General features: G+C 42.4%; 2 protein-coding genes across 2 annotated transcripts; both read right to left on the reverse strand.

Moving 5' to 3' along the window:
- Nucleotides 1-1,779: 1,779 nt before the first annotated feature.
- LOC111369265 lies at nucleotides 1,780-4,414 on the reverse strand. Its single transcript, XM_022990715.1, has 4 exons — nucleotides 4,175-4,414; nucleotides 2,561-3,366; nucleotides 2,328-2,449; nucleotides 1,780-2,267 (listed from the first exon to the last, which is right to left on the reverse strand). Exons 1-4 carry the CDS (start codon nucleotides 4,412-4,414, stop codon nucleotides 1,780-1,782), a joined length of 1,656 nt encoding a protein of 551 aa, XP_022846483.1.
- Nucleotides 4,415-7,082: 2,668 nt separating this feature from the next.
- Nucleotides 7,083-7,835, reverse strand: LOC111369266. The gene has a single exon (XM_022990716.1). The coding sequence runs from the start codon at nucleotides 7,833-7,835 to the stop codon at nucleotides 7,083-7,085; it is 753 nt and encodes a 250-aa protein (XP_022846484.1).
- Nucleotides 7,836-21,895: the final 14,060 nt, after the last annotated feature.

Below are 21,895 nucleotides of genomic sequence, written 5' to 3' on the forward strand. Positions count from 1 at the left end.
ATCGGGATGGCCAAGGATAAAGCTGAAAAGGCCAAACTCGAGCTCTTGCAAGCTAAAAAGAGCTTCGAGGAGGAATTGTCAAAAGCCCGAGAAGAGGCTCGCGCTCAAGGAATCAAAAATTTTAAGAAGTCTGACGAGTTTGGGACTCTTCTTGGGCAGTATGGCTCAGGTTCGTACCACTACGGACTACGGCTTGCACGCTCTTTCTTGAGAAAGAAGCTTCCTGACGACCTGAAGTTGGTAGTGGAAAAGCTCAAGACGGTGAACGAGCTCGAGCTATCTGCCTCAAAGGTCGACGATGAGAGCGATGGTGGTGATGATGATGATGAAGGGACTCCTGATCAGAGTGGTGTTGATACCATTGAGCTTGATTAGGCCTTAGCCCTTGAATTTTTATTTATTTATTTATTTTTTTCTTTGAAAATTGTACAAGTACATTGCCTGACCTGGGCTCATTTTTTTCTGTGATGGCAATTTGAAAAGTACTACCCGATCTTGGCTTTGATCTTTGAAGTGTTTATCAGTTCATGCAACTTACTTTTGTTACGAGATCGTGCATGGATTTTATGTTCGAGTGTGGATATTATGATTTTAATTTTGGGCTGTTGTCACGATCATTAAAAGATCGATCATTAGTATAGATTATATTTTGTAACTAATTAACTCGAATGTTGACGTATTTAGCCCGGGTGTGTGTGATAGCTCAAGGATATTGTATGTTTTAATAATACTGATCGTCAAGACTATGAACAGATCTATCATTTTACTTGAAAATTGGACTTCGATTTCTAAGCTCAAGGATGTATTTTCAGGCTTCCAATAGGAATGTCATGTTTGGGTCAACTAGTTCAAGTATTAGTGTTGTGTACTGTAAACAAAGTATAGTTTTTAAATTTGGTATATCGAAAGGCAACTATTAGGTGGCTGATGATTTCAAGGATGAGCTTGGGCTTGTCTCTTATAACTTAAACGAATTCTTTCGTTTGTAGATAAGATCGAGTATGGTCTGGTATGATAAACTTTATTCATACCACGACCTCGATCTTGACGTTCTTTATTATGAAGGCATTTTGGGATTGACGTTGTCGGGGTCTGGTGATCTTGACTTGTTGACATTTGAGGTCTTGGCATATTCTGTCTGCGAGTATTTTACCGAGGTATGACAGCGTGTGTTTGGTTCTATTGGTTGAGTGTTGGCGACATGCACGGGGCACGAGCTTGCGCTATTTTGATTCAGTGTTAGCTGCATGTGCAGGGCACAGCCTCACGCTAACTTGGTTAAGTGTTAGCTGCATACGGGGAGCACAGCCTTACGCTAATTTGATTCGATGTTAGTTGAATGCGTGGGGAACGGTTTTATGCTAATTTGATTAAGTGTTAGCTGCATGCGCGGGGTACGGTCTTACGCTAATTTGGTTAAGACTTAGCTGCATGCACGGAGCACGGCCTTACGCTAATTTGATTAAGTATTAGCTGCATGCGCGGGGCAAGACTTTATGCTAATTTGATTAAGTGTTAGCTGCATGCGCGAGGCACGACTTTACACTAATTTCACTAAGTGTTAGCTGTATGCGTGGGGCACGACCTTACGCTAACTTGGTTATACAGGGAAGTAGTAATGTAAAGGGAAAATTCATATATAATAAAAAGGCTCAAGGGCAATGATACCCGAGCTTATTGGAACATGTACTGTTTGGGCGTTAGAGCCCGAAAAGTGAAAACGAAAGACAGCAAACATAATGTGGGCATGCAAGCCTGAAAAATTATAGTTATAACTAGTTAGTTGTAATAAAATTTTAAATTGTCAGCATTCCATGGCCTTAGAAGCGGCTTCCCCGATGTGTCTCTAAGGCTGTAAGTTCCATCTTTCAGTTTTCTTATGACTTCGAAGGGTCCTTCCCATATTGGTCCGAGCTTTCCTGGTGGGTGTTCGGCAGCTTTTGCTTTTCTAAGGACAAGATCCGCAACTCTGAACCTTCTTGTGAGAACCTTGTTGTTAAAGTGTCTTGCTATTCTACTCTGATAACTTGAAGCTCTAAGTGAGGCTTGTTCTCTTACTTCTTCAAGCAAGTCAACGTGTTCAGTGGTTTGTTCCTCCATATTTGTCTCAAGCTTCCTTATTGTGGGGAGGTTGACCTCTATTGGAATGGTAACTTCCAGTCCGAAGGCCAGCATGAAGGGTGTCTCACCAGTTGTTGTTTTATACGAAGTCTTGTGTGTCCATAGTATGGAAGGGAGTTCATCAGGCCAGTCACCTTTGACATCCCCTATTCTTATTCAAATGTCTTGCAGTATGATCCGATTAGTTACTTCAACAAGCCCATTACTTTGTGGGTGTGATACCAAGGTCAAGCGATGATCAATCCCATGGTTAGCACAAAAGCTCCTAAACTGTGGATTGTCGAATTTCCTTCCGTTATCTGTGATGAGGACTTTCGGTATTCCAAACCTACATATGATGGACTTTCATATGAATGATCTGAGCTTAGGCTCTGAAATTGTTGCCAGAGGTTTAGCTTCTACCCACTTTGTGAAGTACTACACTACCACAGCTACAAACTTTAACTGTCCTCTAGCCAAGGGGAATGGCCTAAGAATGTCGACCCCCCATTGTTCGAAGGAAGATGAGTAATGAATGGAAGTTAACTCCTCAGTAGGAACATGTCTGATGTTGCCAAACTTTTGGCACTTGTCGCACTTCTGAACGTAATCTGCTGCATCTTTCTTCATACTTGGCCAGTAGTATCCATACCTTATCAACTTATATACAAAAGCTCGAGCTTTTTGGTGATTTTCGCACACACCTTCATGAACTTCAGTCAATGCTTGAAGAGACTCGGAAGGCTTGAGGCATCTCAGGTAGGGGAGTGTGAGACTCCTTCGGAACAAAACTCCTTTGATTAGACAATATCTAGTGGCTCTATATCGAATACTTCTAGCAACCAGAGGGTTCAATGGTAGGTTGTCATTGCTTATGTAATCAACTATTGGATCCATCCAGGAAGGCTCATGGTCAATATCCATGACACTTGGCTTTTGAGCTATGCTAGGTTCTGCTACTATCTTGATGTGTACTGTTCTGTCGAGTCCGTCCACACCCATAAAGATGAGTCTGGATAATGCATCAGATTCGATATTATCAGCCCTGGCTACCTTTAGAATTTTACAACTCACAAACTGCCTCTGAAGGTCATGTACTTTTAGACAATATAAACTCATCTTTTTATCCTTTCTCTCGAAAGATCCCTCGATTTGCCCAACCACTTGTTGTGAGTCGCTGAAAACTTTGACATGCTCCAGCTCAAGATTTTTTGCCAGTTCTAGGGCTATAATGACAGCTTCATATTCTGCTTCATTGTTGGTAGCCTGATTATGCCCAAAGTATAACGTGGTGATTGTAGTATAGCTTTGGGGTGTCGTATCCACAGGGAGATGGAAAATTGTTTAAAGGATCAAACAAACTGGGGTTTTCATGATTTTGTAAAGTGAGCTTTCAATTTGAAGTGAGATTTAAATATCAATATTCAAAATAGTGAAGCACCGGAATTCACTCCCTAAGATTGGATCAATCAACATTTATCATTCATACGTTTTACTCTAAAATCAAGGTTCCTATAACATATTCCTACTTTAGTCTATTGAAATCAGATTAAGAAGCGTTCATATACATCAATCATATGGAAGTAAATAATCCATCAACGACATACATGAAATTGAAACTCAATAAATATTTTGATCAAACGATAGAAAGACCGTGACTAATTCTATGAAAAATCTAATAAGAAATGAACCAATTTCAATTACCAATTCAAAAAGGGAAACCTATATTTATTTAATTTCATTTGCAATCCTGGAATTTAGAATTCCTAACAACATATTCCGCATTTATTTATTGAAACAAGATCAAGAAGTGACAATATACCTTAAGCATAGAGCAGTAATCAAAACACGTCAATAATTCAATTAAAATTTAAATTCAACCAATATTTTAGTCATTCAATAGAAAAAACATTATTGAATTCATGAACAATTTAATAAAAGTTAAACAAACGTCAAAGGTATAATAATAAAGAAGAAATCTAAATCCCAGAGTTATTCGACAATAAAAATCACATTATATGAAAGAAAAGATATTGAAATCACCAAATCCGATCGAGATCCTTCTCGGCTTCACCAAAGATTTTAGTTCTTCATGGAGTTTCTTGTGCCAAGGATGAGAGAAAAGTGTATGAGGCTCAATGGAGGCGTTCTGGGACATTTTTGGGGTTAAAACCGTGTGCAAAACGCGTTTCCACAAGAGGTTGAACCGAATAAGGAAAGTAAATTTTTGGCCAGAATTTTCTGTGCGACTGCTTTCAGTATTTTGGTCATAACTTCCTCTCCCGATGTCTGATTGAGGCGATTCAAGTTTCATTGGAAAGATAACTTAAAGTACTACAATCTTGATAGAAATATCTCTTTCCAAATTCTGACGTTTACTAGGTCAAACATTGATCTCAATTTTCGGCTCAAAATCTGAAAATCCTTATATCCGGTTGGAATTTGATTTGTGAAAATATTATAGGCATATTTAACTTCTTTTGACTTCTAATTGCACCAATGGACTCCTAAATTTCTCAAATCATCATTCCATCGCCCGTCTCATCTATGAATTATTTGTAACTTGGTTCCTGAACTTTCACTTCTTCTCGCTTTGGTCTTTTTTCATTTGTTTCTTCCAAATTTCATCGTTTTCACCAAAATGCAACCTAAACCAAAATATAAGAGTAATGAGTACATTTTGGCATAATATAATCACATGAATGCAATAATTAAGAGGGAAAAATATGGTATTTTACACTCTTATCATGGCCTCAAATTTAAATCTGAGCGCACATTGTATTTCTATAGTCTTGTCTGGACTTGTGATGATGATGCCGACCTCCAAGCCTTAGCTGTTGGAAGCCCCATCCACAAAAATCTCCCATATTTTCAAGGTCGTGCTCGGGTCTTTAGGCTGTGTTTCTAGGGGCCTTGGGGTGAGTTCTGCTATGAAGTCAACTAAAGCTTGAGCCTTGATTGCGGGTCGTGGCTTGAACTCTATGCCAAATTTGCCAAGTTCAATTGCCCATTTTAACAGTCTTCTTGAGACGTCCAGCTTCTAGAGTATGTGTCTATGAGGTTGGTTAGTGAGCACAACAATTGGATGTGACTGAAAGTACAGTCGTAATTTCCCGACAGCTATTACGAAAGCGAGGGCAAGCTGTTCTGCAAGTTTGTACCGTGTTTTTGCATCAAGGACTACCTTACTTACATAATATACAGGCTGCTGAACTCTTTCTTTCTCCTTTACCAAGCTCCACTTACTACATTCTGAGAAACGGCCAAGTATAATAGCAACTTGTCACCGGGTTCTGGTTTGGTAAGGACTGGAGGTATTGACAGTGTTTGCTTAAGCTCCTGAAATCCTAAGTTGCATTTCTCATTCTAGTCAAAGCTTTTATTTCCTCTAAGTAGTTTGAAGAAGGGAAAACACATGTCCGCTGCTCGAAAAACAAACATGTTTAGTGCTGCTAGGTGACCTGTCAACTTCTGAATGTCCCTTTTACACTTAGGGGCCTCCATACTAATCAGAGCTTGGATTTTATCAGGGTTCACCTCTATTCCTCTGTGCGTGATCACGAAACCTAAAAACTTTCTTGATGCTGTGACGCCATACTAAATTTTGAAAAGTTAAATTGCTAGCCTAAAAATTAAATGAGCAAATTAAACGTGCTTAAAATTTCGGAGTATTACAGATGCCATCCCAAGTGCACACTTTTCAGGGTTGAACTTCATGTTGTGCCTTCGTAACGTGGCAAACACTTCCTCAAGATCAGAGACATAACCATTCACTTGTTACTCTTAACCACCATGTCATCCACACATGCTTCAACCGTTTTTCCAATTAATTCGGTAAGATCTTGTTCACCAACCTCTGATACGTTGCTCCAGCATTCTTCAGACCAAAGGGCATGACCCTGTAACAATAGATGGTTGAGTCAGCCATAAATGAGGTCTTTTCTTGATCTTCTTCTACCATGAATATTTGGTGATACCCCAAAAATGCATCCAAGAAGTTGTACAACATATGACTTGACATGTCCCCAAGATTGTCAATTCGAGGTAGAAAATAACTATCTTTAGGGCATGCTTTATTTAGATCTGTGAAGTCAATGCAGACTCGCCATTTTCCATTAGTCTTCTTGACAAGAACTACATTAGCAAGCCAATTGAGATATTGTACTTCCCGAATGAACTGTGCGTTAGCAAGTTTAGCAATCTCCTCCTTTGTGATTTCTTGTCTTTCTGGTGCAAACTGCCTCTTCCTTTGCTTCACAGGTCTTGCTTCTGGATTAATGTTGAGTCTGTGCACTGCTACCCCTGGGTCGATTCCAGGCATGTCCTCAACATTCCAAGCAAATACATCAATGTTGTGGGAGAGACAATTTAGTAGTTCAGCCATGACTGCCGTATCTAGCTCCCATCCGATTATCACTTTCCTGCCAGGCTCGAGCTCGAGCTCGACCTCTTCCAATCCTTCCACTGGAGCCAGTCTTTCATGATTCTCGTGCTGGAGCTGGAGCTGGAGCTTGAGCTCTGTAACCCGCATGACGTCGCCCTTGATTCTCCGGACATTAGTCACATAACACTGTCGTGCCACTGTTTGGCTGCCTCGAACCACCCTGATTCCATTACTTGTAGGAAACTTTATAACCAAGTGGAAGGTTGAGACAAAGCTCGAATTCTATTGAGCAGTGGTCTTCCCAATATGGCGTTGTAGGCCATTAGAGTACGGACAATTTCAAAAGTGGTGATTTGCGTTACTTGCTTACCTTTTGACCCCAATGTTAAAGGCAACCCGACGATACTTTCCGGGTAATGACCCTACCTCCAAACCCTTAGAGAGGTGTCTTGACTGGCTTGAGCTGTTTCAATGAGATCTCCATTTGAATAAAGGCTTCATAAGACAGTACAGTTGTACTTCCGTTGTCTACCAGAATTCTCTTGACTTCAAAGTTGGCGATGATGGCAGATATGACCAGAGCATCATCATGAGGGAATTATATGCCTTCCAAGTCCCTTGCTCCAAAAGTGATGTCTTCTGTAGAACCAAGATCTGATTTTGAGATAGTTGAAGGTTGCCTAGCATATTGTTTACGCCTGCTGCTAGAATCTTTCCCCAAGGTTGCTCCTCGAAAAATGATATTAATAATACCTGCGGTTGGTTGCTTGTTTCCCCGACCCTCTGGGGCCTTGTCCCTATTCTGATTATTCCTTGGGTGCTTGTCATTGCAAACATAAGAGCCCAAAAATCTCCTTTTTATAAGAGTTTCAATCTCCCGCTTTGAGGTGAAACAATCTTCTGTTGTATGTCCATGATCCTGATGGAAATCATAGTACTTGTTCTTGTCACGAGTATCGGGTGGAGACCGCAATCTAGGAGGCCACTTAAGTTCCTTCGAATCCTTGATCTCCATCAGAATGTTAGACCTCGAGGTGTTTAAATGGGTAAAGGATGTTGAGGAGGGGTCCTGCCTTAGCTTGACCCGAGGTGCATCTTGTCTCAGATTGGACTCGTGCGGCCTTTTCTGATCGAACTTTCCTGATGAGGAAACTTTTCTTCTTGGGGCCATGGTTTCTTCCATATTGATGTATTTCTCAGCTCGTACGAGTACTTCGGTTACTAACTTTGGTGGGGTCTTAGACAAGGACATCTTGAATGCTTCACACTTAATGGCATATGTCAAAACTGAGACTATGGTAGTGATATGTAGATCGAGGATCTGAAACCTTTCCTTATTGAACCTGGTCATGAAACTGTGAAGTGTCTTGTTGGGTCCTTGACGCATCTGCATGAGTGATGCGGCTGTCTTTCTGATTCACTTGCTACTTGCAAAGAAAGTGGAGAACTTATTTCCAGATCTAAGAAGGAGACAATAGAGTTGGGTTCCAATGTGGAAAACCAATCTCTAGCTGCGTTTGTGAGGGTCTGAGAGAAGGCATTGGACATTACTACATCTGGTGCATCCTGTAAGTTCATGATATTCGTGTACACATTGAGATGGTTGATGGGGTCGGTTGTCCCATCGTACTCCTTTATCCAAGGATACTTGAACTTGTCTGGAAGGGAATATGAGAGAACTTCTGGAGTGAATGGCGTATTGGGGGTGAATCCTGTTGTTGTCCGAGTATTTTGTTGCATACCTGCTACTATCCCTTCTTGAATAATTCTAGCAAGTTCAGCAGAGTCCATTGTAATAGACCTTGAACCTGAAGCCATTTGCGGTGCACTTGAAGTTCCAACCCCACCATCATCATGAGCTTTACGTGGGACTCGAGCTCGGGCATCTGCCATAAAAACACCTTTAGGGGCTGGAGTATGTGACGGGTGCGAATTTCTCTGGCTTAACAATTAGGTTAATGCAGCAACTTGTTGACGAAGCTCCTCAAAAGTTCCTGCTGTAATAATAGATGGAGGAGGTGCTGGCATCTCTGACGATTCTTCTTGAGAGACATGGAGTTCCTCAGGAGGAAGAGGGCTATCCGGGACGGATGAGCTTGCTGGAGGAAGACCTGAACGTGTATGGACCATGGCTTTTGGTAGCGCTTCTCACAGACGGCGCCAATGATGCTACCAAAAAATTGTACCTGAAAGATCTCGAACTAGATGATCGAACTCCAAACCTGGGCGAACTTAAGTGAACACAAACGGTCTTCGAATACCTGAAACAAAGACAACGAGGTGTGTTCTCATCGCCCCTCCGATGCTTAAGTCAAATAGGGAATTTTAGTGCGTGAGACTATAAATTGGAAATAATGAAAAATGTACCTGAAAAATGAGCTGGGTTATGTATTTATAGGTGCTGATGATAGAATCCTAGAATGACTTAAAAGTGTGTGGTCCTTATCCTCGTAGGATAAGAAGTTAGTGTTTATTTCAAAGTATTCTACTTGAGTTTGAATTGAGGAACGAGTCAATTTGGGTAAGAATTGTAGGTAGAATTTGATAGTTCTCCCCAGGAACCACGCCAAGGGATCGAGGGCCTTATATAAATAACGATGTCCAACCTTCCACCATGGGCCCGACCTCACCTACGAGAGATTCATAGGCAGGCAATATCGGGATAACGAGGTCGAGTTCAGATCCTAAGAGATGTTGGGTTATCAACAACTATACAAGTTCTTTATTGTAGAAGTATATATTCATTGTAATCGGAAAATATTTATATGATTTCATGCGAACTTATCTCTTATCAAAATTTTCTCTATTCATGATTCACATAATGCTTTTTTTAAGCCGACCTTGACGTACGTAATTCAAAATACTCGAGTGCCTTGCATAGTTTTTATGTATTGATGAAAGAGCTTGTGAATTTTAGCTTAGGTGCAAAGTATTTTGAATGAGTTAAGCAATTAATTGGCTATTGATCTCAAAATTTGAACTCGATAACATTAACTAAGTCACTTGCTCTTCATTTGACAAACTTGTAGGGTGCGAAGGATTTTTTCCATATGAAATGACAAGAAAATTTAAGGATCAACACACCTAAAATCAAATAGTAGAAGTCATTTTTATACTTTTTGAGGCATGGATCGGATTTAGGTCAAAAAATTCAACTCATAAGAATCATGGAGAGTAAGTAAAAAAAAATGGACAAGAGTAAATGTCTCCGTCCTAAAAAATAGCTACCTAACCATTGGAATGAAAATCTATTGACTTATTGTATAAACGTCTTCTACAAGAAAAAATATCTCTTAAGGAATGCAAGGAGGTTAAGGATAACACAAAAATATGGATATACATAATTCTAATGGGCAGTTGTGGGCCGATCAATGGGACCTTGAACCACGCCCAAGGTGAAAGGAAAAAGATAAGAAATGGAAAGATGATGATAAAAGCAAATGGGAAAAGAAGATATTGAGGCTCACCTGGGTGAAGAACATCAACAAGAAATTTGAAAATTTATGTTCGTCTTGTCCTTGTATAGATATCAGATACCAAAAGGCCATTCCCTTGACCTCTATTGATGAGAGTTTTGAATCTTTTGACGACTTCGATGATGAATTGTACAAAATTTATTTATTGTGAAAATTAGCTTCTTTTTTTATCTTGTTGAATGATATCAATAGACTCTGGTAACGTTTGAGTATTCTATTAGGGACTCTTTGAAAATATAGACTAAAAGAAGCTTCTAGACCTTTGAGGTGCTTGACTCTTTCCTCCTCCTTCTAGCGTCGGTGCATATAGATGAGGCTATCTTTCTTTTTTGTTTGAGTTTTTGGTTCTTGTTATTGCACTTAAACAACAAAATAGTATATTCCTTGTACCAAAAAAAAAAAAATTTGTTAATGGTACGATTAATTGAATAACCTTACCACAACACATTTTGAAAAAACAAATAAAAGTACAATTATAATAAATAATATCTCTTGATATACTATTTTCCAATGTATTCAGCGAGTTTATTTACAAAATTAAAGTCCATAATGTGGATAAAGTATTTCTAAAATCTTCCATTATTATACTAATTCAACCTTCCAAAAAAAAAAAATCTTGATGAAGATTTGATTTGAGCTATGCAAAAAATTAAATGAACGTTCATGATTATTATATTACTTATTTTATTGATTTAAAAATCTAATTTACTCCAAAAGGGTTATAAAAAAAAGGAAGCTAAAAGTCACTGAAAGTCATCCAACTTTTCAAAGTTCGCCACTTACTTTTTTTTATATACAAAGTATTTTTCTATCAACAAAATTCAATGAGTTTCAACAACAATAAAGAAAGTCTTATTCCAATCTTTGGAGTCAATTAGATGATTTCGTCTTCACCATTTAGTTCTATAGGCATACGTAAATGCTGACGTACAAGCAATGAGCAGCCACAACTTATTGTCCTGTTGGAATTTTCTAGTAGCTAACTCGAAGGATCTAAATGATATAGAATACGGCAACAAGGAAAAGAAAGGTAAAGAAATTTCTCATGCATTCATGCTAAGTTAGAAATAAATTTAGAAAGAGGAACAAGAGAGAGATTCTTTTCCTTGATATAATCTCAAAATAATAGGGCTCAAGTCGGAAAATGATGCGACATAAGTGTTGGAATTTTGAATCGAAAATTGGTTGTGACCAATTTTAAATGATCATTTAAGTGGAATTCTTGATTTGATGAATGAAAAATTAAGTCAAATGTAAGCCGCTTAATACTTGAAATTGTTGGAAAATTGTATAGAATATTGTGGAATATTCTAGAAAAGAGTTGGATGAAAAGATGTCTTTTCATATGAATGGTCATGACCTTTGGCATAATCATTTTTCAATAATTATGAATTCCAAGAGCGGCTCTTGGTATGTTTGTGTCTTTTGACAAACATTTCCAACTACTATATATAGATCACATGTGTTTGGATTTTATCATTCAAGAAAATCAATAGATAGTTCCATATCATTCCATTCCATGCTTACACTTTAGTTTACATAAAATACTTGCATCAAAGTTATGTTATGGTAGAGATGGAACTCCGTTCGAGTTCGTTGTTCTAAGCCATTTGGAGTGTTCTTATGGCTAGACGTGGTCGTTGTACCTTGGAAGATGATTGCCGAAAAATTGTTAGCACCAATGCAAGATAGATTCATCTTAAGGACAAAGTGCCCAACACTTGCCTCGGTCAATCCTATCTCACGTTGATTCTTTCTAATTTCTTTTTTCGTATTTGATTTTAGAAAGTTAGTAACATTCTTTGGTTAATGTAGGTTCGAAATAAAGAATGGAAATGATTGAATCTATCGTTTCATCTTCCCAAATCCATTTCGATCAGACGAAACTGTGTTTCAATTTCGTGAACATAAATTATATGTTTTGTGAATATAATATGCACAATATTGATGTAAATTTCCAACAATAAGCTGTATCATCCAGACGGAAACAATCTAGATCACTAGTTAATGCCCTAAATGATAAAGACAGTAGTTGTAGAGACAAAAGCAACCCTTCTCGATCTGGAATTATTTGTCAAGAATGGGCACAAAGAAGTCAACTAGAACAAGGCGTCCAACATATAGATATGAAGACCCACAGAGATGGTGTTAGTTATTTACAGGTTATTAAACTATGTCATGCACACATTACATGGAAACAACCTCGCAAGACCATTTTGGTGCAAGGCTCGAGGCGTATACCACATTCATCTTCTCCCTCGGTACCTAAGTTGGCCAACCCACCACCTCCTAGTCTCTTCTTGCCATTGCTTTCAAGAACCATATTTTCATCTTCAATACTATCGAACGACATAATGTCATGACGGAATCGCTGGCGTGATGGCAAAATAACGGCTGCAATTTTGATTTCTCCAGTACTATATGAGAATAATCACATGAATGGCTTTGCTTGAAGTAAACAAACATGTAAATGATGAACCATAAAAGTCTTGAACCTTTGATCCGTATACACCTTTAAAACTAAATAGAGAATATGAACTAAATGATTTAACATACATCACTATATAAAAATTGAAAGAGATCAGTTTAAAATTAAAAATTCAATGTCACAACAAGAAGACAATTTTATAAGAGACCTTGTAGATAAGTACCAAGATTCAGCATTTCGGGAACAATTACATTTTCAAATGGTTTTTGTTCAATCTAATTCTTTAATTATTCAATTAAAAAAAGACAATAAATCAATTAATCACCATAAAAAAGAAGCAGAAACTAACCAAAAATTAACTCACTACTTTAAAGGAAAATGTTGACCTCGGAAATTGGACCCTCCACGTGGCCAATCGATAGCCACTCCACGTATTTCTTCCTGCGCACAATCAACGCACGGTCAGATGCACACAACCGGAACAAGCGGGGGTGGAAGCGACCGTATACACTCCAACGGTCAAGTTAGGCTCAGGTGATCGGAACAGTATCAAGATTGTGCAAAATAGTGGGGAGGAGAATATATATATTTGCTTGCTATGGAGTGCTAAGTAGTAAAAGTTTTATTACCCTTGCCTCTTGCCAAGCCTTGGGTATTTATAGGTGAGGAGAACCGTTGGATGTGGGACACGTATATACATCTGACGGTATGAGGCGTCTGCTCATAGGCGTCAATCAGTCGCGTCTATAGAGTGGACGGGTAATTACTTCTCCCGAGTTGAATTGGCATAAAGTTGATACGTCACGTCAACTAGCCTCATGGAGACGTTAGATCACTTTAAACCTTAGGGGCAGAAAAGATCTTGACAAAGATCTCATTCTGAAATTGGCGGCTGATCCTCTGACAGAGGTCCCCAGAGTGCATTTCGCCTCGGATTCAGGGGCGAGGGCGCTTCGATCAGTCCCGCAGAATTGCCTATGCCTCGCCGTGTGATAACAGATCGTCACCATTGGTGAAATCACTTCGAAACCACTTCGAATGAGTATTTCACACCTTGCATGATGTGGTGGTGGACTTTTCGAAGTGGGTCAGATAGGGGCGCAACAGTGGTCCCCCCAAATCCAGGTATGAATATTTATATCATGGGTGGACTTGTCTTCCCGATCGGGTATGTATGCCTCGGGATGGGGTTGTGAGAACATGAGGGTCGATCTTCTGTGTTCGCTGAAGCGTTGATCTTAGGCAAATGCGCTAAAACTTCGCTACTGCGTGAGGGAAAAATTTATGTAAGATCGAGGTGTTGCCCAACTGGACGATGCGTAGGGAGACGGTCAACGCAGCAACCGAGGCGATGACCCACATGAAACTCCACGTCAGGTGTATCTAAACTTTGTAAAGTTGAGTGAGGAGCTCATCTGCACCGGTGCGCTTACCCACAGGGAACGACGCATTGGGAGATGGCTAAAACTTTGTAAAGCTTAGGAGGGAACGCAGCGACTGAGGCGATGACCCATAAGGGACTCTGTGTCAGGTGTGTCTAAGCTTTGTAAAGTTGAGTGAGGAGCTCATCTACCACCGGTGCGCTGAATCACAGGGGACGACACGTTGGGAGATGGCTAAAACTTTGTAAAGTTTAGGAGAGAACACAGTGATCGAGGCGATGACCCACAGGGGACTCCGCGTCAGGTGCGTCTAAGCTTTGTAAAGTTGAGTGAGGAGCTCATCTATCACTGGTGCACTAACCCACAGGGGACGACGCGTTGAGAGATAGCTAAGACTTTGTAAAGCTTAGGAGGGAATGCAGCAATCGAGGCGATGACCCACAGGGGACTCCACGTCAGGTGCGTCTAAGCTTCGTAAAGTTGAGTGAGGAGCTCATCTTCCACTAGTGTGCTGACCCACAGGGGACGACGCGTTAGGAGATGGCTAAAATTTTGTAAAACTTAGGAGGGAACGCAGCGACTGAGGTGATGACTTACAGGGGACTCCGCGTCAGGTGCGTCTAAACTTTGTAAAGTTGAGTGAGGAGCTCATCTACTATCGGTGCGCTGACCCACAGGGGACGACGCATTGGGAGATGGCTAAAACTTTGTAAAGCTTAGGAGGGAATGCAGCGATCGAGGCGATGATCCACAGGGGACTCCACGTCAGGTGTGTCTAAACTTTGTAAAGTTGAGTGAGGAGCTCATCTGCCACCGGTGTGCTGACCCACAAGGGATGATGCGTTGGGAGATGGCTAAAACTTTGTAAAGCTTAGGAGAGAACGCAGCGATTGAGGCGATGACCCACAGGGGACTACATGTCAGGTACGTCTAAGTTTTATAAAGTTGAGTGAGGAGCTCGATCCGAGGCGGGCGTATCTGACGTTAAATGATTTGACAGCTGTTGCGTATTTCCAAGGTGACAGTTAGGTGCAGCGCCCATTCCCCTAAAAGGCTGCTACGACTACTTATTGTTGACGGCTGGTGGTGACCGAGGTGACGCGTTTTATGCGAGTGTGAGGGTTACAGCAAAATCTTAAGCGTAGATCAAATCTGGCGTTTCATTTCATTGGCCTAGATTGATGACGCGACGAACGACCTAGATTGATGGCATTTGAATTCAATGGTGGAGATTAGTTGGAGCGCTCTATAAAAGGCGAACTTGAGCATTTTTGGAGCTTTTCACTCTTGCGAAAACAGAAAATCTCATTTGCTCTCAAACTCTTTGCGATTTTCGGAGTTCTTCAAGCATTTTCGGCAAGAAATTCGCATTTTCGACGACCACACACCTCTTTTTAACCATTTCCGACTAGGAAATACTCAAACTCGTAAGTTTCAGTAAATATTTGAGACATTTTCTTTCTAAAAATAGCTTCTGAGGATAGTGCTAGTTTAGGTAGGGAGCTGGAGTTAGTGCAGATGGATGAGCCCATTGTGGCGACCTCCTCAGAAGTAGCCGAAGCAATACTTAGGAAGGAGAACATTTGGAAGAGGTCGGATAGCCCAGCAGATAGCTCTATGCATTGGGGGGCGTCAGATTATCCCTCCAAGCTAAAGGGGGCTGACCTAGAATGATTTAGGACTGAATATAGGATCCCAGATAGTATAGACTTGATCCTACCTGAACCTGACGAGAGGCGATCCTTAGGGCTGGTCTTAGGCTTCCAATTCACCATTTTTCTGGATAGTGCTTAGGTCTTATGGCTTAGCACCGAACCAACTGAACCCGAACTCCTGGAGCCAAATGGTGGGCTCCTGGATGTTATGGAAAGAGGCGTTGGGGTGGAGATGTCCTTCTCTATTTTTCAGACCCTCTACATTCCCAAAGTAACACCCAGAGGGATAAGACAAGGGGCTGGTATTACCTGACCTCTTGGGGTTCCCACACTCCTTTCGTGCTCGATCTGTTGAGCTCCATCAAGAAGTGGAAGAGCTCGTGGTGCTGGGCTACCGGGAGATGGGACACGATGGAGGGGGACCCTCTGGCACCTCTTACGGTCTCCACGAAGTACTCGTCACTTAGTGAGTAGTGTAGCTATATTTAGTGAGTAGTGTAGCTATATTTCTTGTTTATTTCTCTTTGGTTCGGATCATAACTAACATTTGTGTTCATTTTTTGAAGGCACTCTTCCTCAGTGTGAGCTATCCTCTGACGACTTCAGCATCATCTGCGTCATAAATCAGCTGCCTCTGAAAAAGAGGTCGTACCATCGGCTGATCAGAAAGAACATTCATTTTGTGATGCACGACCTGATGGCCTCACAAGGTAATATCTCGAAGCGAATACCTTTCAGTACTTCCGAGTCGTTTACACTTGTACTAATTTACTTGTTTCTTGCAGATAACTTTAACAAGAAGATGCCTCTCCGGCCCAACTTCAATACCATACAAAAGATGATGGCCAAAGCGAGGGCCTTGAAGACCTCCTCCTCCGCCTATAAGAAGCAGATAGAAGACTTGGTGGATGCCAGCAAAAGGCTTCAGCCTCCGACAGAGGAGGAGGTGCCTGAGGATCCTGAGGCCAATCTGCTTCGAAAGGGCAAAAAGCCTGCTGTCCCTTCAAAGCGACCAACGGTGGCGAGGCCACCCCCCGTTCTGAGGCAAACTACAATTCCTATCGGGGTGGACATTCCGGAGAAAATATCTGCACCATCAGAGGCTTCTCCTGCCCCGGCCACACTGCCAGTTGCTGCTGTGCCTCTCGCCCAGGTGTCGGGCAGCCCAAGAGGAAAAGTGTCTGTCCCTCAAAGGAGGTGGACTTCTTGGGCACGAACTCCGAGGAGCCAGTAAAAGAAGTACTGGAGGCTCTCTCCCTAGAAACGGTTGCAGTGACGGTGGTCCACAATAAGTACTGGACCGAAGAATGGAGGGACCACACTACCTCCTACACTGCCGAGGACTTAGTGGCTGCCAATAGTGCATGTGTGGCCCGGGCTCTGAGCACCAGCATCCAGCTCGAAGGCTTGGTGAAAGACCTCAACGCCAAGAGAGAGGATCTCGCCAAGTGTCTCGAAGAGGCGATGCAATATGGGGATGCGGTGAGGGAGGCCCAGGCCAAGGTCGAGGAGGAAGAGAAAGGAAGAAGGGAGGCTAAGGCCCAATTGGCAACTGCCAAAGAAGATATAGAGTGGCTGAAGAAGGAACTCTATAAAGTGGAGTACCAGGTGGCAGCTATGACCCGAAGAGTAGATCACGCCAATGAGCACCACCAGCTCGCCACGGAGGCTCTGGAGGCCTCCAATAAAGAAAAATCGGAGCTGAAGTAGAGGGCGAAGGCCCAATCTGAGGAAATCGCCTCCTTGAAGAAGGAACTGAAGTCGGCAGGGGAAGTAGCTGTTTAAAATTTCATTGACTACTTCAAGGAGCATCCCCTGTACGATGACTTTACAAATTTTTGGCCTTCCTGGAGTGCCCAAGGTTTATTGGGTCAGCTGAAAGAGGTCCACCCCACTCTGGACATCTCCTCTTTAGAGGCAGAGTTCGGGGGACCTACTGGAGGTCGGCCTGATAGGCTTGCCGAGGATGCTCCAGAGGCCCCCGAGGCGGGCGGGGCAGAGGCTGGCGGGAAGGCCCTCCTGTAGAATAGAGCTAATCTTGTAATGGCTTCAGCCTCTTTTATAACTCAATTTCAAGTGAATAAAATGAAATTTTTGCCAAGTATTGTTGCTTCTGTTTTCTTATCGTGTTGATCTTTTTACACATATATGAATGACAAGCACTTAAGATTAAGCGCCTTTTAACAATAATCAGAAGATCGGATCACTTAAGTAAACATCAAGTGCCTCTTAACAATAACCAGTTAATGACAGAAGATCGAATCACTTAAATAAACATATTGAAGAACTGAGGTAACAATTTACTAACTGATGTGACAAAGAACTGAAGTATCATTACCCTTTACTAAGGCATTTTCAACACTCAGTAAGCTAGGAAAATTACAAACGAGATCAAATCAGGACATACATTTATTAGACAACATTGAGATCGGATCGGAACAAAAGCTCATCACTGATAGTACTTTCTCAAATGTTCGATGTTCCATTGATGAGGTAGTGCTTTCCCTGCCATATCTTCAATTTCGAAAGTGCCAGGTCGGGATTCCCTGCGGATGCGGTAAGGACCCTCCCAGTTCGGTTCCAACACTCCGGATCCAGTTGGCTTTGATGATTGGAAGACCCTTCTGAAGACGAGGTCCCCCAGGCGAAGAGTTCGATTTTTGACTTTGGAGTTATAATAGCGGGTCATCTTTCTATGATACTTTGCCAAATTCACTTGGGAGGTATCCCTCCTTTCTTCAAGGAGGTGGAGTTCGTTTGCTCGGACCTCGTCGTTACTGATCTCGTTGAAGTGTATTCGACGATGCGATAGAACCTCGACCGGGCTCTTGGCCTCGGGTCCGTAGGTCATTGAGAATGGTGTTTCCCCTGTTGCAGTTCGACTTGTGGTTCTGATGGCCCAGAGAATGTGGGGAAGCTTATCGACCCAAGCCCCCTTTGAGGTGTCAAGCTTTCTTTTCAGGGTATGCTTGATAGTTTTGTTTACTGCCTCAACTTGTCCATTTGCTTGCAGGTGATGAGGCGTTGAGATATCCTTTTTTATCTCCAGTTCGTCGCACAATTCTTGCATTTTTCTGTTGTCGAACTATCTTCCATTGTCGGACACTAAGGAGTGGGGAATGTCGAACCTACAAATGATATTCTTCCAGACGAATTTCGTAGTATTCACCTCGATGATCTTGGCAAGAGGTTCAGCTTCGACCCACTTGGTGAAGTAGTCAATGGTGACAATAGCGAAAGTCGCGCTTCCTCTTCCTTTTGGGAATGGACCAATGAAGTCAATGCCCCACTTGACGAATGGCCAGGGGCTGGTCACTGCAGAGAGGCTGTGAGAAGGCTGGCTTTGAATATTTGAGAAGTGTTGGCACTTGTCACATTTCTGGACAAACCGGCAAGCATCCCTTTCAGGATCAGCCAGAAGTAGCCTTGACGGAGAACCTTGTGTACCAGAGCCGTTCCTCTAGAGTGATTTCCACAGATTCCCTCATGGATTTCCCTAAGTATATATGTGGCCTCTTCGCCTCCCACACATCGGAGAAGTGGTGAGGCGAAGCCTCTTTTATAGATCATATCCTCTTGCAGGACGAAGTGTGCAGCCATTCTTCTTAACTTCCTCGCCTCGCTTCTAGAAGTAGGTAGTGTTTGATCCTTTGGATAGGCGACGATGGGCTGCATCCATAATGAGGTGCCTTCTATCCATAGTACCTCTTCACCTCCAAAAATGGAGGGCTTCGATAAGTGTTCAATAGGAACGACTTTTGGTAGCTCAGAATCATTGCTAGTGGCCAATTTTAAAAGGGTGTCTGCATGTGTATTCTCTAGGCGTGGGACTTGAATCATTTCAAACCTTTGAAACTGAGGAACTAGGTCCAGAACCAATTTCAAGTATGCAACCATGCTGTTGTCTTTGGCCGCAAAGCTTCCATTGACCTGATTCACTATTAGCTGAGAATCGTTGCTTGCTAGTAGCTTTCTGACTTGAATTCCTTAGAAAGTCTAAGACCTGCCAAAAGGGCCTCATATTCAGCAGCGTTGCTCAAGGCTTTGAAGTTGAACCTTACTGCGTAATTTAGCTTGTGACGCTCCGGGCTTTCCAAGACAATTCCTCGGAGCCAGCCTCTCCTGAGGATCCATCTACGAACAGTTTCCATGTTGGGGGCTTGACAGGTTCCATTGTTACCTCCATTTCTGGGGCTTTGGCAAACTCAACCACAAAATCTGCAAGGATCTGGCCCTTGATGGCATGTCGAGGTCGGAACAGTAGGTCGAACTCGCTGAGCTCGATCGCCCATTTTAGCAGGCGTCCTGATGCATCTGCTCTCTACATCACTTGCTTCAATGGGAAGTTGGTGAGAACTTCAATCGAGTGGGCTTAGAAGTATGGCCTCAGTTTTCTTGGGGCTGTGATGAGGGCAAGTGCCAGTTTCTCCATGTGTAGGTAGGGAGGAGTGCTTTGTTGACGTAGTATACTGGCAACTAGCGCTCATTTTCTTCTCTAACTAGGACAGCGTCGACCATCACGTTCGAAATCGCCAAATATAGCAGCAGTGACTCTTCTGGTTGAGGTTTTGACAAAAGGGCATCTCTCCGAGGTGCTTTTTCAGCGCCTGAAAGGTTTCCTCGCACTCAGAAGTCCATTGAAACTTCTTTCCTTGCTTAAGTACATTGAAGAAGGGTAAGCTTTTATCTGTAGCCCTGGAGATGAAGCGACTGAGCGCGGCTATCCGACCATTGAGGCTTTGGACCTCCATCGATTTCTGAGGTGACCTCATTTCCAGCAAGGCCGTTATCCTTACTGAATTTGCTTCAATTCCTCTTTGGTTAACAATATACCCTAAGAACTGACCCGAAGCCACCCCAAAGGTGCACTTGAAGGGATTCAACTTCATCTTATATTTTCTAAGTATCTGAAAGGTTTGGTCGAGGTGACTTACTTGTTCGCTTGCCTGGAGGCTTTTGACTAGCATGTCGTCCACGTAGACCTCCATGATTTTGCCAATAAGTTCCACAAACATCATGTTGACCAGTCTCTGATTTGTAGCTCCGGCATTTTTCAATCTGAAGGGCATGATTTTGTAGCAGTAGAGTCCTCTGTCTGTAATGAATGATGTAGCTTCCTCATCAGGTCGGAACATGGGTATCTGATTGTACCCTGAATATGCATCCATGAAGCTCAATAGTTCATGTCCAGCAGTGGAATCCACAAGTTGGTCTATCCTTGGAAGTGGGAAGCTGTCTTTAGGGCACGCCTTATTCAAGTTAATGAAGTCTACGCACACCCTCCACTTCTCGCTGGGCTTTTTTCCCCAGGACTGGGTTGGATATCCACTTCGAGTAGATAGCTTCCCTTATGAAATCACTACGGCTAAGCTTGCCTACTTTGTCTTTGAGCGCCTCGTACCTCTCTGGGTTGAGGGCACGTCTTTTCTGTCGATGAGGGGCATAGGAGGAGTTAATGTTAAGATGGTAGCAACTGATCCTTGGATCTATTCCCACCATGTCTTCATGCTTCCAAGCGAAGGCATCCAAGTTCCTTTTCAGGAAGCTTATCATCTCTTCTTTTGCTTCAGGGGACACTGCCTTCCCTATTCGCAAGACCTGACTAGGGTCCTTTGGGTTGGCGGAGAAAGTTTTGAGTTCTTCCATTGGGGTTGCATTTGGTTCAGAGTCAATTATCCGGGGATCATCAAGAGGGTGTCCTTGTTCAAGGGCCGTTTCCATGTCGACGTCTTCCTCCTGTTCGGAGGTATGCCCTTGTTCAGGGGCGTCGAGCATTTCCACGTCCATACTGGCTTCATTGGCAACTTCATCTATGATCATGTTAACAGTTCGAGGCTCCGACTTTCGCAGAGAGTTCAAGTAACATGCCCTGGAGCCCATCTGGTCGCCTCGGATCGTAGCAATCTCATGTTCAGTTGGAAATTTCATACACAAGTAGTTGATGGATGTGATGGCCCAAAGATCTTTCAAAGTGGGTCTGCCCAATACTCCATGATAAGTTGATCTGTGGTCTACCATTAAGAATTTCATGAAGTGTTGGGCCACTAGGGGTGCTGAACCCATCTCGACGGGCAGAGTGATACGCCCTCATGGGACGATGCTGTCTCCAATAAATTCGAATAGTGGGTCGGTCATGGGGATCAACCCATGTTCAATTTGCATTTTGTCGAAGGTGGAGCCGAACAGTATGTTCACCGAACTGCCATTATCGACGAGCATGCGTTTGAGTCCATTTCTAACCACTACGACTCTCACAACCAATGCATCACAAAGGGGGTGGTGAACTCCTTGTGCATCTTCCTGGGAGAAGGTAATTGGGGCCATCCTATTAGCCTCTTGGGACTCGTTGACAATGCAAGTGATCATTGGTGGGTCCTTTGCTTCCCTTATGTAATTCCTTGGGACGTTCCTGGTGTTGCCGTCAATGTGAGGTCCCCCAATGATTGTGTCAATTTTCCCGATGATTTGGC

Source organism: Olea europaea, chromosome 20 (assembly GCF_002742605.1).
Source record: "Olea europaea var. sylvestris chromosome 20, O_europaea_v1, whole genome shotgun sequence".
NCBI classification, from domain to species: Eukaryota; Viridiplantae; Streptophyta; class Magnoliopsida; order Lamiales; family Oleaceae; genus Olea; species Olea europaea.